At 48.5% G+C, this 14,966-nt stretch overlaps 1 protein-coding gene across 9 annotated transcripts in view; it reads right to left on the reverse strand.

The window, feature by feature from the left end:
• Positions 1-14,966, reverse strand: part of ELMO1 (engulfment and cell motility 1) — a 411,711-nt gene that overhangs the window by 18,661 nt on the left and 378,084 nt on the right. For all 9 annotated transcript variants that reach the window (XM_078152030.1, XM_020964349.2, XM_078152032.1 and 6 more), the window contains 2 exons: positions 12,886-12,998; positions 913-1,020 (listed from right to left, as the gene is read on the reverse strand). In XM_078152030.1, coding sequence (XP_078008156.1) covers positions 913-1,020; positions 12,886-12,998 — 221 coding nt within the window. The remainder of the gene's footprint in view (positions 1-912; positions 1,021-12,885; positions 12,999-14,966) is intronic.

The raw sequence follows: 14,966 nt of genomic DNA on the forward strand, positions 1-14,966 counted from the left end.
AGCAGCCCTAGGTCACCTGAAAGCTGGGTTAGCTCCCCAGCCAGGAATCTTTTTGTATCACAGGGTATTCAGAATGAATGGAGCTCACAGTATTTGCCTCAGAGAAGTGTGGTGAAGATAAAGAGGATGATATGTGTAAAGTTTGTCACAATCTTCAGAAAGACTGACAACATAAACTCAAGGAAATGAGATTTCTCTCCGCTTAGACTTTGGAAAAACTGCAAAATGGAAACAAACCAGCATCTGAAGTTCCTCCTTTCCTTGGCTGTCTCATGAGATACAATGAATATCCATCATCCCTGCCACCAAGCCCTGCCAGGGCTGCCTCCAAGCGACCAGCTCCAGACCCCATGGTCCAGAGGTCTGTGGCTCAATGCGGCCATTTGTGCTGGACACACTGGCCATACCTGAGCAAGGGTCAGCCCCACAGGGGCAGTGCTGTGGACATCTCTAGCCTGGGCAAAATGGCCTCCTTGCTGTTCCTTCCCTGTGACATGGCATTTCCCCTCTCCAGGCCTTTGAACATGTGTCTTCAAGTCTGCATGCCCTCTCTTTTCCCCTCTGACTCTCAGAATCCCTAGATCCCTTTAATGCTCAGCTCAAGCGACATGGCTTATGAGAATCCTTTCCTGCTTCCTTTAGTTGTTAGCATTCTGCCCCACCCCCAAATTACCTTGCAAACATTTCATAGTGATTTGCTAGAATATCTTGTGTTACAGGAGAACGCAAGCTCCTTGCGGGCAAGTACTATTTCCTTTTTATTTCTGAATCCCTAGTGCCTCCTAGTACAGAGTTTAGTGCAGAACAGGCGTTAATGCTTGCTTGTTGGATTAGGTTGGATGGAACAGCAAGGCTGGGAGTGGGGGAAGCCCATTGAGCCCAGTGGCCCCAGAATCTAAAAGGGTGACTTACGTTTGTCCTGCAGGGAGTCATGGGGCACCTCTCCCTGGGGGCTCTCCTCCAAGTCTCCGTAGTGAAGCACTTTGTGATTGGGTGACAGCCGACAATACCAGAATTTGTCTGTGGGAGAAAATACCAGTTCACAGGGTGAGCGATGATTCCCAAGACTCGTGACAGCTATGTATACCAGCCTAAGCAAACAGGTTGTGTGTGTGACTTTCACTTCTGCAAGGATTGCCTGCATCCAAACTGGAGAGCCCATCAATGGCACCCTCATCTCTGCTCTGCCGCTGCCTAGACAAGAACAAAGCATTAATTCCTGCACTTCCTCTGTGTCAGCCACTGTGCTGAGTGTGGAGCAGTTACGTCAATGAGAAAGTGACTCTAACTGCTAATCTCTGGGAGTCCATTCTATTTACATTACTCATGATGCAAAAATGCACACGGAACAGTCTCCTATGAGAAGATGGAGACAGAAAAATGGGGAAACTGACAGATAACCTTGTTGGGGGGGCATTTTTCTATTTGTCCGTCAGCTCTGTGAGGCCAGGGAGTACAGTTAAGGCACCCTTAGTAATATGGTGCAGTGCCTGGCATAGCAGCAGATTCACCATTAGTATCTACTGAATCAGTAACAAATGGTGAATGGAGGAACAGGTTGGCATGAATGGACCCCAGCCTTGGAGGCATCGAGAGGAAGAATTCCAATAGTTTCAACCCTATGGAGGCCATCGGACTGAATACATGCAGCTCAATGACCCAGACTTGAGCACCATCGTCCACTCTCTCTATCCGAGCAGTGACCCCATCCTGCTAATCCTGACCACCTGTAGGCCTCCCCCATACCCTCCTCACTGCCTCTTGCGTTCAGCTGTCTGGTAAGACCAGAGTCACAAGGTCACCTAATCCAAGCCCATCATTTAGAAATGAGAACACCGAAGCCAGGTGGGAATGGACTGGCCCAGGGACACTCAGGTAATACTTGGCAGAGCGGGGATTTTGACTCAGACTTCAGGACCCCAGGTTCAGCACTGTCCTTTGAGAAACGAAGGGACTGTGGTCTTGGGTACCGTGTAAGGGAAGCATGGGAGGCTGGGAGTCCATGTTGCACCCCACCCCTCAGCCAGAGAGCAGGAAAAGAGAGACATCAGTGGTTTGTTGAGTCTAGAGGCCTTGGACAAATTCATGAATATTAAACGAATGGATGAAAAAATAATTTCTTAAGCACTAATTATGTGCCGAGTACTGTGCTAAGCAATGAGTATAAATGAAAAAAATGAGACAGTTCTTGCCCTCAAGTAACTTACATTCTAACAGGGTGGGGGTTGGGGGTGGGGAGAGCAACAAAATGGGGGAGGGGGTTTGAGTTGGGACAGGCACATAGACTGATACACTGACCCTTCCAGAAGCCTGGAATTTAGGGTTAGGTTGAGGACTGTGCTGAGAACAAGAGGTGGAAAGCTGGGGGTGGGGGGAAGCATTTTCCCTCTGGTCATGGCAACATATATATATATACTAGTCCGACGTTTCTTGAATGAAAAATTTCATTTCAAAGAGAATGAAATTTTCCTGGTTAAACGTTTTTTTTAAAGAAATATACCATACTTAATTTTAAAGTGGAAAGTGTTTTAAATAGAAATTTTAAAAAAGGAAACTCTTGCAAACCTACCATGTAGGAGCAGGCTGTGGATTTCCTACCTTGGGCAGTTACAGAGGGAGCTCACTCCTTCTTGCTATATCCCCCTCCCCCAGAATACATGGAATGGGCCCTAAAAGAAAGCAGTGGCAGCCCAAGGTAGGGATGTGGGGGCTGGGAGGAGGAGCCGGAGAGCAGCACGGCATCCCAGGGAGTCTCACATTGTGAGCTGATCACGGCTCATGTTTCTGTGAGAACATTTGGAAGAGGAAAAGCCATGATTACATCCAGTGTTCCTTCTATGAGTTTCAATCAGGCAAATGTATCATTATCTATTTTCCATAAGGAGAAAATATGATCTCATCAATCAGATGTGAGAACTCCAGAGAAAGGAGGGGTTGGTATAGCAGCACTTTCCATGGTCTCCCCTTGAGAGTGGGACGCTTGAACTAGAGTCAAGATTTAAAGTTGGCTCTCTCTGGCTCGGTATCCAGGGCTTGCCCTCCTCCTTGGGAACACGCTCTTAGACCAGGCACCTCAGCCTGTCCTTTGACCTGAGCTATGGAAGTCTCGGCCCTGACTCAGGACGCAGGCGGAGGCTCAGACAGCCAGTCAATAACGATTTAAAGTGCCTGCTAAGTGCCTGACATCGCCCTGCCTTCTATCAGGATCTCATCTTCATTTCACAAACTGAAATTTGTAGATCAGTTGTTAATGAGAACTAAAAGAAGGGGAACGTTATCAAAATCACTTTAAATTTGGTGGTGGTTTCAATAAAGATTTCAGATAAGAGAATTCTCCAAAGGGGAAGGAAGAGTGAGGACAAACTGGGAGGCTGACCGAAAAGAGGGCGGGCCTGGGAATTGGGAAGCTTGGCCCACATAATTACTAGCCAGTGACCCTGGACAAGTGACCCAACTTCCCTGAGACTCAGTTTCCTTATCTGTAAAGTAGGTAATAATAATGCTTGGTCTAGCTAGCTCTAGGAGAAAGGACTTTGTGTGCCTTCCCATCATGTTCTGGAAGGGCAATGATCCCTGTGCCACAGCTGCAGGGGAAATGAAAAAAGGAAAACCCAAACTGGTGACTCAGAATTTCCCTCCAAGAGGCCTTTCCCTAATTCAGCTAAGAATGCAACCTGCTAAAAATGTGTTTGATTCACGAGATGGAGCAGAGCGGCTCCGAGCCCCTGAGCTGAATGGCTGCCTGAGCTGGCCTGGACAAGGAGAGGGTAGGCCTCTCAGGAGGCCCAGGCTGCTCCCAGCTGGGGAGCTTTAAGGGCTATTGGCCCTGCCCTCACCACCCTGATGGGAGCAGAGGACAGGTTTCCAGAGGTTCTTACTGTAAGTAAGTCTGAAGCTGGGTGAATCAAGTAGACTGGATGCCATCTTGTTATCTAAGGGCCTCATCTGCCATGTGCAGCTGGGCCAGGGGTCATGGTCTTGGGTAACAACTACAACAGGCCCTCTGGGCACATGGGCATGTGTGTACATGTGTGGGAGGCAGGTAGAAGCGCCATCTTGGAAAGACATACATTCTTTTTTTTTTTTTTAACTTTTTGGCGAGGCAATCGGGGTTAAGTGGCTTGCCCAGGGTCACACAGCTAGTAAGTGTCAAGTGTCTGAGTTCAGATTTGAATTCGGGTCCTTCTGAGTCCAAGGCCAGAGCTCTATCCACTGCGCCACCCAGCTGCCCCTCATACATTCTTTACATTAGGGGCCCTCGCCTTCCCCTATTTCTCACACATAGATAGTCCCTAGGTGTTAAGAACCCTTGTCTCATAACAATGATCCTGATGAAGCCTCCTAACTGGGTGCTCTTAGAACTGCAGAATTCAGTGCAAACACAGGAGGAATGGCATCTGTCAGCTTTTATAGACTGTGGTTTGGATTTCAGAGAGCATTCAAGCTGGCATATCTGATATCTTAAGTACTACGGCAAAGGTAGTCAAACATAATCTGTTCACCCACCCACCCATCCATCCATCCCTCTACCTGTCCACCTATCTAGCCACTTTCCTACCCATCTATCTACCTACCCATTTTCCTACATACTCATCTATCCATCAGCCAATACATCTGCCTTATATAAATGCCACGCCTAAGCATCCTACCCCTCACCTACCCACTCATTCTTACAGGTCTCCACTCACCCATTCACCCTCTGCCCAGCTACGCACCCATCTACCCAAACAACACCTACAGAGGCTCACCATGTTCATAGCACTTGCTCTAGCAAGGACTGTAAGAACACTGTAGCTCAGACAGAGTAATGTGATAGACAAACACAAATTACCCAGATGTCTGGCTTCCATCTGTCAGGCACAGTACAATTCAACTACAGTGAAAGGAAACATTCTTGTTTTCTCTTTTGGTTTGGGGAAGTGAGGAGCAAAGACACATTTTCCACATCCGCCACACTGTTAGTGCTTCGGATGCCAAAGCACAGAAATATCAGCTCTTTCACTAGAACCTCACAAACAATCCCATTTGAAAAGTATAATTACCCCTATTTTACAGATGAGGAAACTGAGTCTCAGAGTGGGGTAGTGACTTGCCAAAACTCTACACAGCTACTAAGTGGGTGGCAAGTATTGAACTCAGGTCTTCTTGTCTTCGAGTCCAGCTCTGTTGACTAAGCCACCTTCCTTCTCTAACGTCTCTGCTTTGTGCCTCCCTGGAGGTCAATACTCAGTGGATGACTGAACCAAGTCATGTTGGGTGCAGCTGACACAGTGTTGATCTGGGAGGACCTGAGTTAAAAGCAGATGTGGTCAGACCTTATATTCTTTACAACCCTCAGTTAGTCCACTGTGTAACAAAGAAGATGAAACTGTTTCTAAAAAACAATCCATCAATGACTTGAACATCGCATTCCTTCTGGTCCAGCTTTCTTCTCTACTTATCTGGTCAGGTCCCATCCTGTCATCTCCAGTGCACCGTCACCTCTTCACACAGCATGCATGTCATGGGCCGAGGTGGGAATCCTGATGCTTGGGGTCTGATCTTTCTCATGAGATTAGCTTGCTAGAGAGATGGCCACAGATCTGTTCCATTTTCTATCTGTTTGTCCTCCTTTTAGGTTCATCCATACATGTTCTGGAGATGATGGGACTTCGCTGCATCTCATGCTAAGATCTCTTCAGAATTATTTTCTCTTCTAAGATTTTTTCCTGTTTAATGAGGCAATGCTGTTTGTAATCTTCAGCCACCTTCCTTCATAAGGCCACATCTGCTAAATTCAGTTAGCTTCCTTCTTTGTATGATCCCGTCTGGGGCTGGGACATTCAGCACCTCCCCACTCTCCAGTCTCTGTGATGCACAGGCTGGATGCCTCTGGGTGCCCCACACCTTTGGTCTCTGTCATTTTTGATGCCCAGTCCTGATTTCCCAGTAGAGTTTCTACCAGGCTTCCAGGTATTTATTTTCGCATCTAGCAGAATATAAGCAAACAGAAGCTGACTGAGCTGGGAGCATCTTGCCAAGTTCTTCCCCACATTCTCACCTCCTTTGTCCTCTGTGACAGATGCTGCCCCTTGGCTCCAATTATCTCCAGGGGGGTCTATTTGCTTGAGCTCAGTGTTCCATGAAATTGTGTTTCAAGTTGCCTCTGGGCTTGCCACGAAGCCAACTGCTCAATCTATGTTCATCAGAGGGGAGCCAGAAGTGCCCTTCTGCTCACCTGCCTCTCCTCTAAGTTGTGGGGTATCATTTAGACTGAGGAAGGACATCGCTGTGGCTGTAGCTTGGCTTCTCTAAGAGTCTGTCAGCTTGCAGGTCACAGGGCAAAGATCATCCATTCAGACGACTAACAGGTGAGTTAATGTTATCGTCGGTTTGAGAACAGCATAATTCTTGGCACCTTCTGCCTCCTCAGTCAACAAGTCACAGTCATTTCTAAAGCAGAGAGGGCAGCATGGGACTGAAGACTGTTTTGTGTTTTTGTCCATTTTGTCTCCCCAAATTATCACCTGGTGCTCAAGCCTGTCGTACCTGGTGAGGCCAGTACTCTGAGAGTAGGTACAAGAAATTGTGTGGAGTAGTTATGTGATAGCTGGACTCAGAGTCATGGGGATCTGGGTTCAAATTCTGCCTTAGACACTCACTAGCTGTGTGATTCTGGGCAAGTCACTTCATTTTTCTGTGCCTCAGTTTCCTTATCTGTAAAATGAGGGGAATGGACGTGATGGTGTCTAAGATCCCTCTCAGCTCTCAGTTGGTGAAGCTATGATCTTAGAAGGCAGAACTGAGCTCATATTCAAAGACTTTAGGGATTGGGAAGCTGCAGCCTCCTGAAAATCCTGGGTCAGCCCCACACCCCAAGGACCTTCAGAGCCAGACTTTTGTCTAGGCTTTGTCTTATGGCAAGGGGAACAATTGTTCTCTCCACCTAGCAGCTCTTCACACAGGACAACCAGCCTGAAAACCACAGGACCCTGGGCTTAGATGGGGCTTAACTTAAGACATTCATCTGTCTGAGAAGGAAACTGAGGCTCCTGCATGGAACATGACTGGCCCAAGGTCACACAGGCAGAGTCATCATTCAAGCCTGGGTTCTCCAATTTCAAACCTATTCCCCTTTTGCTGCCTGCGGCCCCTTCATTATCGAGGAGCTTAAATAACCTCCAAACTGACCCTGCAGACCAGGGCGCTGCTTGAATGATTCTCTGCAAACCTCCCAAACCAAGATGCACCCAGAGTTCCCTGCTTGGGGGCACTGTCTTTCCTCTTCAGAGAGACCAGAAGTAAGACGCACAGTTTGGCCTCACAGCCGGCAAACCCCTTGGACGATGGGCTCATTCCCAGGACCCCAAGCGCTCTTAGGGAGCTGCTGACCCAGGCAGCTGGTGCAAAATCAGAAAGGGATGGGATGCTTTCAGTGGGAATGGCATGAAATAAGAGGCCTGACCACCGCTCACCCAGGGGACCTTTCCATGTGACCTACAGGGGAACCTGCCTGTGGCTTGTCTCTCCCCCATTAGAATGTGTGCTGCCTGTTCTTTTTGCATCCTTAGCATGGAGTCCAGGGCTTGCTCAGCAAGGTATGTGCTTTTTCATTCATTTTCCCTGATGTGTCACTGTGTGCTGGAGCCACACGTAGGAGAGGCCTGGAGGACCTAGTTAAAATTGTTGTTCATTCCTTTCAGTCCTGTATGACTCTTCATGACCTCATTTGGGCTTTTCTTGGCAGAGATATTGGAGTGGTTTGCCATTTCCTTCTCCAGCTCATTTAACAGATGAGGAAATTGAGGCAAGCAGGGTGGAGTGAATTTCCCAGGGTCACATGGCTAGGAAGTGTCTGAGACTGGATTTGAACTTGGGTCTTCCTGACTCTGGGCCTAGCACTCTCTCTAGCTACTCCCCCTTAAGACACAGTGATACCACCACCACTACTGCTGCTGCTGCTACTACCACTACTACTACTACTACCACCACCACCACTACCTGCTCTATATACCAGGAATGTGCCTGGCATGTGCTGTGAGTCTGCCCTCTGAGGAGCAGTGGGCACCCACAGGCTCTCCAGCAGAGAGGGGTGGAGGGAACACCACATGAATGAACTCCAGGATCACTGAAGCATTGAAGCAAGGAGCTGAAGATGCCAGGTGTTGGCATGTCAAGGATGACAGGGCCTGGCAGGGAGGTTCCTTGTATTTGATGGAGGCATCTCTACCATCAACCATCCACTGTAATTTCAGGGCAATGAACGTTTGCTTCAATCTCATGGGGCAGTGAAGTGCAAAGGGACCTGAAGATGGAGCCAGTGGCCCCGGGTTCCAATCCTGGCCCTGTCCCTTGGAATACTGGATCTGGAACTAGAAAGAGCCCTAAAGGGCATTAGACCCACCCCCTCAGTGGGCAGAAGAGGGCACACAGGCAGAAAGTGTCAGAGGCAGAATCAGAACCGTGCGCTCTGCCCAGGTTCCATCTGGAAGAAGGAGGAAACACTGCTTCCTCCTCTGTGACCTGTTTGGACCCAACAGTTCCCAAAGTTCCTTCTCACTCTGGACTGATGAGGCCCCTGCCCTCAGGAATGAGCTCACTGTGGTCTCTCAGTTCACCGGATACTCAAATAAACAACAGAAGGAGCAGAGAAAACCTGGGCCTCTGAGCAGTGCTCCAGGGGCCACTCATGGCCTTCGATGGCAGTGCTGATGCCCCAGGAGCCAACCAATGACTTTCCCTTCTGGCTCCCGTGAGCATGGGCAGCAGTGCAGCACAGTGGGTAGAGAGCAGGCTGGAAGCCAGGAAAACCCAGGTTTGTGTCCTGTCTCTGACACGTCCTGGTTGTGTGACCCTGGGTGAGTCACTAAACAATCCCTGAGACTTGCTACCCTGCACCATGATGGGAGTTCCCTTATGGAGGAGTCCCTCAGAGCCAGGAAGTCACAGACCTGGCCCTAGGCAGTTCTTGTCCATAGCATAAGATCAGAAACTGAGGCTGGAATGCCTCATTTCACACATGGGAGGAGACTGGGACTCAGAAAAGGATGCTGAGATCATAGCCATAGAGCAGGAAGGGACCTGCCCTTAGGCTGCTCAGCCCAGCTCTCACAAATGGGGAAACTGTGGATTTGAACCCTGACCCTCTGCCATCCTAGCGTTCTTTCCCTTGAGTTCAAATGGCCAAGTGGGAATGCATTTACCTTTAGCACAGATACTAAGGAGAGCTTTGGGGGACAGCTTGTAATCCCCACCTACTTAAAATCTAGACTTTCAGAGTCCCTAACCGGAGCATGTGAACTTTTTTTTTTTTTGAATATATTTTGACAACTCCTCTTCCATGTAATTGGCTTCCCTTGCGACCTCATGTATTTCATTGTATGTCTTTAAAAACATGATTCCTGAGAAAGAAGGGGTCTGTAGGTGTTTCCAGACTGCCGGGGGAAGGGAGGTCCAGACACAAACAAGGTTAGAAGTCCCTAGAAAAGGTCACTGTAAGGCCTGCCATCCCAGGTTCAAATGGCCGCCTTCCCCTTGAACTCTTTTGGAGACCCTCACAGGCTGCTGGACAGAGCTTCGGACAAGGGTGGACAGCTTCCTCACCCCACCCTACTCTGTCCCTCAGCCTGGAGGCCTTATTCCCTTTGCCCCCTCCAGCCTCAGTGACTGAGCTGACAACCACTGACCCAGTCTACACCTGCCCATGGATGTCTGGCTTGGGTGGAGCTCTACTCCAGGGGTTTCCCTGGGGCTTTTCATCCAATTAAGGCAGAAGAAAGCCTACTATTTGATGGAACTTTGCTTCAAAATCCACCTTTCCCTAAGGAATCACGCCTAGGCGTGTCCTCACCCACCTGCAAACCCTGATTAAAGCCTGGAGACGCCGCGGCGGATGTGGGTCCATGGTTTTCAGCAGCCAGTGGCTGGTCTCCACTGGCTACATGCGTGGTGGCTCCATCGGGGAAATGTCTCCACTCATCTCCCCTTCTACCCCAGACAGCCTAGCCGCCCGAGATGCCTAATGTGTTTTCTTGCGCTTCTGGGACAGCGTGTTCCCATTTACGACATAGAAAACGGGGAGGAGTCACAGGTGACTGACACAGCCTCCACAGCTGCTGCATCTGGAAACGCGCTTTTCCAGAAGTCCCCAGATTCCTGCTAGGCTCAGCTCCGACCCTCCCCCCCCCCCCGGCCCCCTATCCCTGGCTGTCGCTGTCCGCCCCAACATTATCATCCGCCTCTGCTTCTCGGTGAATGCGGTAAAGCGGAGCTCCCTGAGGGCAGGGCCCAGTTCATTTTGGTCTTTTTGCACCAAGCCCAGAGGCCGGCTCACAACCGGTGCCGGTCGATGGAAAGGCTGTACGCGTCTCAGCATTTCAGAGGGACCCCGTCACAGCTGTGAGAACAAATGTGGAAGGACAAGGCGCGCCGTTGCCCGGGTGCCCCTCCACGCACACAAGGGTGATGGTCAGGGAGGGCCAGGATTTGGGAACGGGCCTGGCTTATGCCTACTGCACGGCCCTTCCTCTAGGGCATAGGATGCTAAGAGGGAGATAGCGGATGGGAGCCCGGGAGCCCAGGAGCCGGGTTTGACTTGGTTAAGAGCCCTAGAACGTTGGCGCTGGGAGGGACCTTCAAGGAGGCCTGGTCCGACGTCCTCATTTTACAGATAAAGAGGCTCAGAGATGCCCGAGGCCACACGGTCAGGGTTGACCTCAGGCCCTCTGCCCCACAATACAGCGAAGAACAGGAAAGAATTGCTGTTTTTTAAAGGCTGAGGGAGATTTTAATATTATTAGGTGACCGGACTAGGTTAGACACCCAGTTGTGTTAGAGCTGGGATGGACCTTAGCCAGGGTCTAGCCCAATCCCTTCACTTTATTTATGAGGCAACTGAGGCCCAGAATAATTAAGCCTCTTGCTGGAGATGGGCCAGATTTTGTAGCAAAGCAGACCCAGAGCCCGTTGCTCCCGATTGCCAGGCTACTAGAGGGATGAGGACTCGGGCTTGTCAGGGAATGCAGTGGAAAAGGAAGCTTTCCAAAAGAACCCGCCCAGGCCTCCTTCATCTTTCCTCTCCTGGGACCAAGCAATCAAACCTGGCAGCCCAAAGTGCTGCTACCTGCCCCTGGGAACAGAAGGCTGTGCCCTGGGCCGTACCTGACCCTTCCCAACATCCCCTGAATATAATTGGTGGGAGGGCTGGGCTGGACCCAGCCATGAATTCTGCCGAGCCTCCTGCTCTGAGCCCAGCTATCCAAGTCCTGCATTCCCATGGGATTGGGGTATTGGGGTTGGAACCAGGTGATGAGAGGATGGGGGTCTGTACTAGGAGGTGGCTCGGGCATCTTCACAGATATGACCTTTGGGGTCAAGGCTTCTCAGAGGAAAATTCAAGAGTTTCTCAATGAATGAGAACAGATTTTTCCTGCTGAATCCTCCCAACTCTTCATTCTACAGGGCTGTAGCTTTGCTCTAGAAGTGTACAAAAATGGACAGAATTGTATAAGAGCCCCCCACCATGTAAAGTCCTAAGGGAACATGTCACAGGAAAAACAGCCAGAGGGTGGTGGGCACCAGCCCTATAGAAATGAGCCTGGTAAGGGAATGCCAGTCCCACCTGGGAGGTACCCTTCAGCCCTCTCATGACAACAGTCTCCTTCTCCAGAGGTGGCCTTTCCCACTTCTGAGCAGTTGTGATGATTACACCTGGGTGAAATCGGTATTTCTACATCCTAGGAGCTGGAAGGGGCCCCAGAGGCATCTAGTTGCACCTCTTCCTTTCACAGGTAAAGACACTGAGGCCTGGAGAAATAGTTTTGCCCCAGGAAGGTCATATAGCCAGTCACTGCCAAAGGTTGGATTTTAACCCAGGTCCTCCACCTCCAGAGCCAGGGCTATTTCCCCACTTATTGGTCTCAGGGGGAGTCCTAGGTCCAGTCCATCCCCCACATGACCGCTCTCCAATCCCTGGGCCCTGCTTTTTGCCCTACAGTCTGAGGCCCCCCTTTTCTAGGCTGAACATGTCCCATTTCCATAACGGATATTCCCATGGCCTGGTGTTGGGTCCCCAAAATGTCCTGGTCCCTCTCATCTGGACCCATGCCAGCTGGTCAATGTCTTTCCTCAAGTGTGGCCCTTGGGATTGGCTGCAATGTTCCAGATGTGACCTGGGTGGGGCAGAGGACAGCAGGACCACCCACGTTTTCCTCCTGCCCCTCCTCCATTCTGATCATTCTACTTCTCCAGTATTAAAGTTTAAAATTTCACAAGCTTTTGTGGTTTATCAGTCACTGATAACTGAAATGAAGCTTGCAGTGCCCTGGGCTTCCAAGATTTTTTCCACATGAACTGCTTTCTGGCCAGGTCTCATCCATTTTGCATTTGTGAGATTGTTTTCTTGGACCCACATCCAAGGTTTTACATTTACTGATGTCACCCTGATGCTTCACCTTATTAGACCTGGCCACACTGAACCTATGTGGATCCCAATTCTTCATTCCAAAATTTTGGCTCCCCTTCCTAGCTTCTGACATCTGCTAATTTGAGGAGGCCACAATCTATGCTTTCATCCACCAGTGGGCCCAGATCATCAGGCCACTCTGCTACAGACTGCCCTTGCCCTGAGCGTCCTTCCATTCATCATTATGCTCAGTCTGTCTTCCTGGTCACTCGGGGCCCACAGGATGTGAAAGACCTTATTAAACACCTTGATGAAGCCCCAGAGCATTTACCCTCTCCTCTGAGTCCACTGACCCTGCCCTAAGGTCTACCTGCCGGACTTTGCCTCCAGGCACCCCCCAGTCCCAAAAGGAGCCCAGTGGCCTGGCCTGTTCTTCATCATGACTGGTGGGCTACGGGAAGCACACTACTCTAGTGGTTTTTATTTAGAGTGTGGTCAGATACCTTGTCTCCGCCGGCTGTTTAGCTTTCTGAAGCAGGTGCCCTCCACAAGGCGATTCAGCCGCTGTTGTTTGATCAGCTCTAAGATTTCAGGCTGGATCTTCTCCTTCAGTTCCCTGGTAAAAGCCAATAGAAAATACAGAACAAATGTAGGGGGTGATGGTCACTAAAGTCAGTGCTTTACTCCTCCCACTTCCTCCCCCCAAGTCAGCTGCCCCAGGCTCTAGGTATTTTATGGGTCAGAATCCTTTCCAAACAATAGTTCATGAGCCCCCACCAATGTGTTTTACTTTTACCAGTCTGCCATAGGACCTATAGTACGTTAAAACAAACAAACAAAACAAACCAACCCATGACATTTTAATTAAACAGCGAAATAAATACAGTGATAAAATATTCTTCTCCTATCCCAAGCTCCCAAATCCAAAGCATAGGTTGAGAAGCAAAGTTTGGTTAGATTTATAATCCTGGCAACTGATTCAGGGATTAATCTCCTTTTAAAAAATATTTTTCCCACTTAATAGCATTTTTTTTTCCAATTACTTGTAAAGAGAGTTTTCTCCCCCTGAGACCAATAAGTGGGGTTGAGTGACTTGCCCAGGGTCACCCAGCTAGTAAGTGTTATGTGTCTGAGGTCAGATTGGAACTCAGGTCCTCCTGAGTCCAGGGCTGGTGCTGTATCCACTGTGCCACCTAGCTGCCCCCTAAAGAGAGTTTTTAACATTCATTTTTATAAGATTTTTGAGTTCCAAATTTTTTCTCCTTTCCTTTCCTCCCCAAGATGGCAAGAAATCTAATACAGACTATACATGTACAATCATATTAAATATATTTCCATATTAGTCACATTGTGAAAGAAGAATCAGAACAAAAGGAAAAAAAAACACGAGAAAAAAAACAAAACAAAAAAGAGAAAAAAGTATGCTTTCATCTGCATTCAGACTCCATGGTTCTTTCTCTGGATATAGATAACATTTTCCATAATGAGTCTTTTGGAGTCGTCTTAGATGCTTTCATTGCTCAGAAGAGCTAAGTCTGTCTATCTATCTATCTAAAAACCACGAGAAAAACAAACAAACAAAAAAAGAGCAAATAGTATGCTTTGATCTGCATTCAGACTCTGTAGTTCTTTCTCTGATGTAGATAACATTTTCTATTCTGAGTCTTCTGGAATTATCTTAAATCATTGTATTGCTGTGAAGAGCTAAGTCTGTCTGTCTATCTGTCTGTCTATCTATCTATCTATCTATCTATCTATCTATCTATCTATCTATCTATCTTCATCAAAGTTGATCATTGCACAATGTTGCTGTTACTATGTACAACATTCTCCTGGTTCTGCTCACTTCACTCAGCATCAGTCCACACAAGTTTTTCCAGGTTTTTCTGAAGTCTACTGCTCATCATTTCTTATGGAACAATAGTATTCCATTAAATTCATACACCACAGCTTGTTCAGCCATTCCCCAATGGATGGACAAGGGATTAGCCTCTTGAGACAGAAACCATGAACTTTGTCTCTCTCTGCACATCCCCCCTGGGTCTGCAGAACCATGAGGCTGAACCTGCCCAACCACAGACCCCAGTGAAGCCAGCTCGAATTTCTTAAACACCTGCAACTTCTGTTCATTTTTTCCCTTCCCAAAATTCCTGGGAAAATAATCACTCTGCCCCCCAACAACATGTATACACACATATCCCACCACCCATCCCTCCCCTCAGCGTTCAAGCTTAAAACCGCATAAGACTTTTGGGACACCCTGGGTGAGTCTCTAAGAATATTTCTTCTTCTAAATGTACCAACACATAAAAATAAATTCCATATTTTCAACATTCTCTTTTGCTCTAGATGGCAAACTAGGAGACTGCACGTGTTAATCAGAACAAAAATGCATGGATAGCCCTTTACCACCACCATGAATTTCAATAGCACTTTAGGGTTGGCAAAGTACTTAACAATGATCTCATTGGAGCCTCATAACAGCCCTGACAGGCAGGTGCTTTTATTAATTTCTATTTTATGGATGAAGAAACTGAGGCAGACCAGGTTGTTAAGGACTGGTCTAGGGTGGGCAAGTCACATA

Source organism: Phascolarctos cinereus, unplaced genomic scaffold, assembly GCF_003287225.1.
Source record: "Phascolarctos cinereus isolate Bilbo 61053 unplaced genomic scaffold, phaCin_HiC Scaffold_4;HRSCAF=312, whole genome shotgun sequence".
In the NCBI taxonomy this organism is placed as follows: Eukaryota; Metazoa; Chordata; class Mammalia; order Diprotodontia; family Phascolarctidae; genus Phascolarctos; species Phascolarctos cinereus.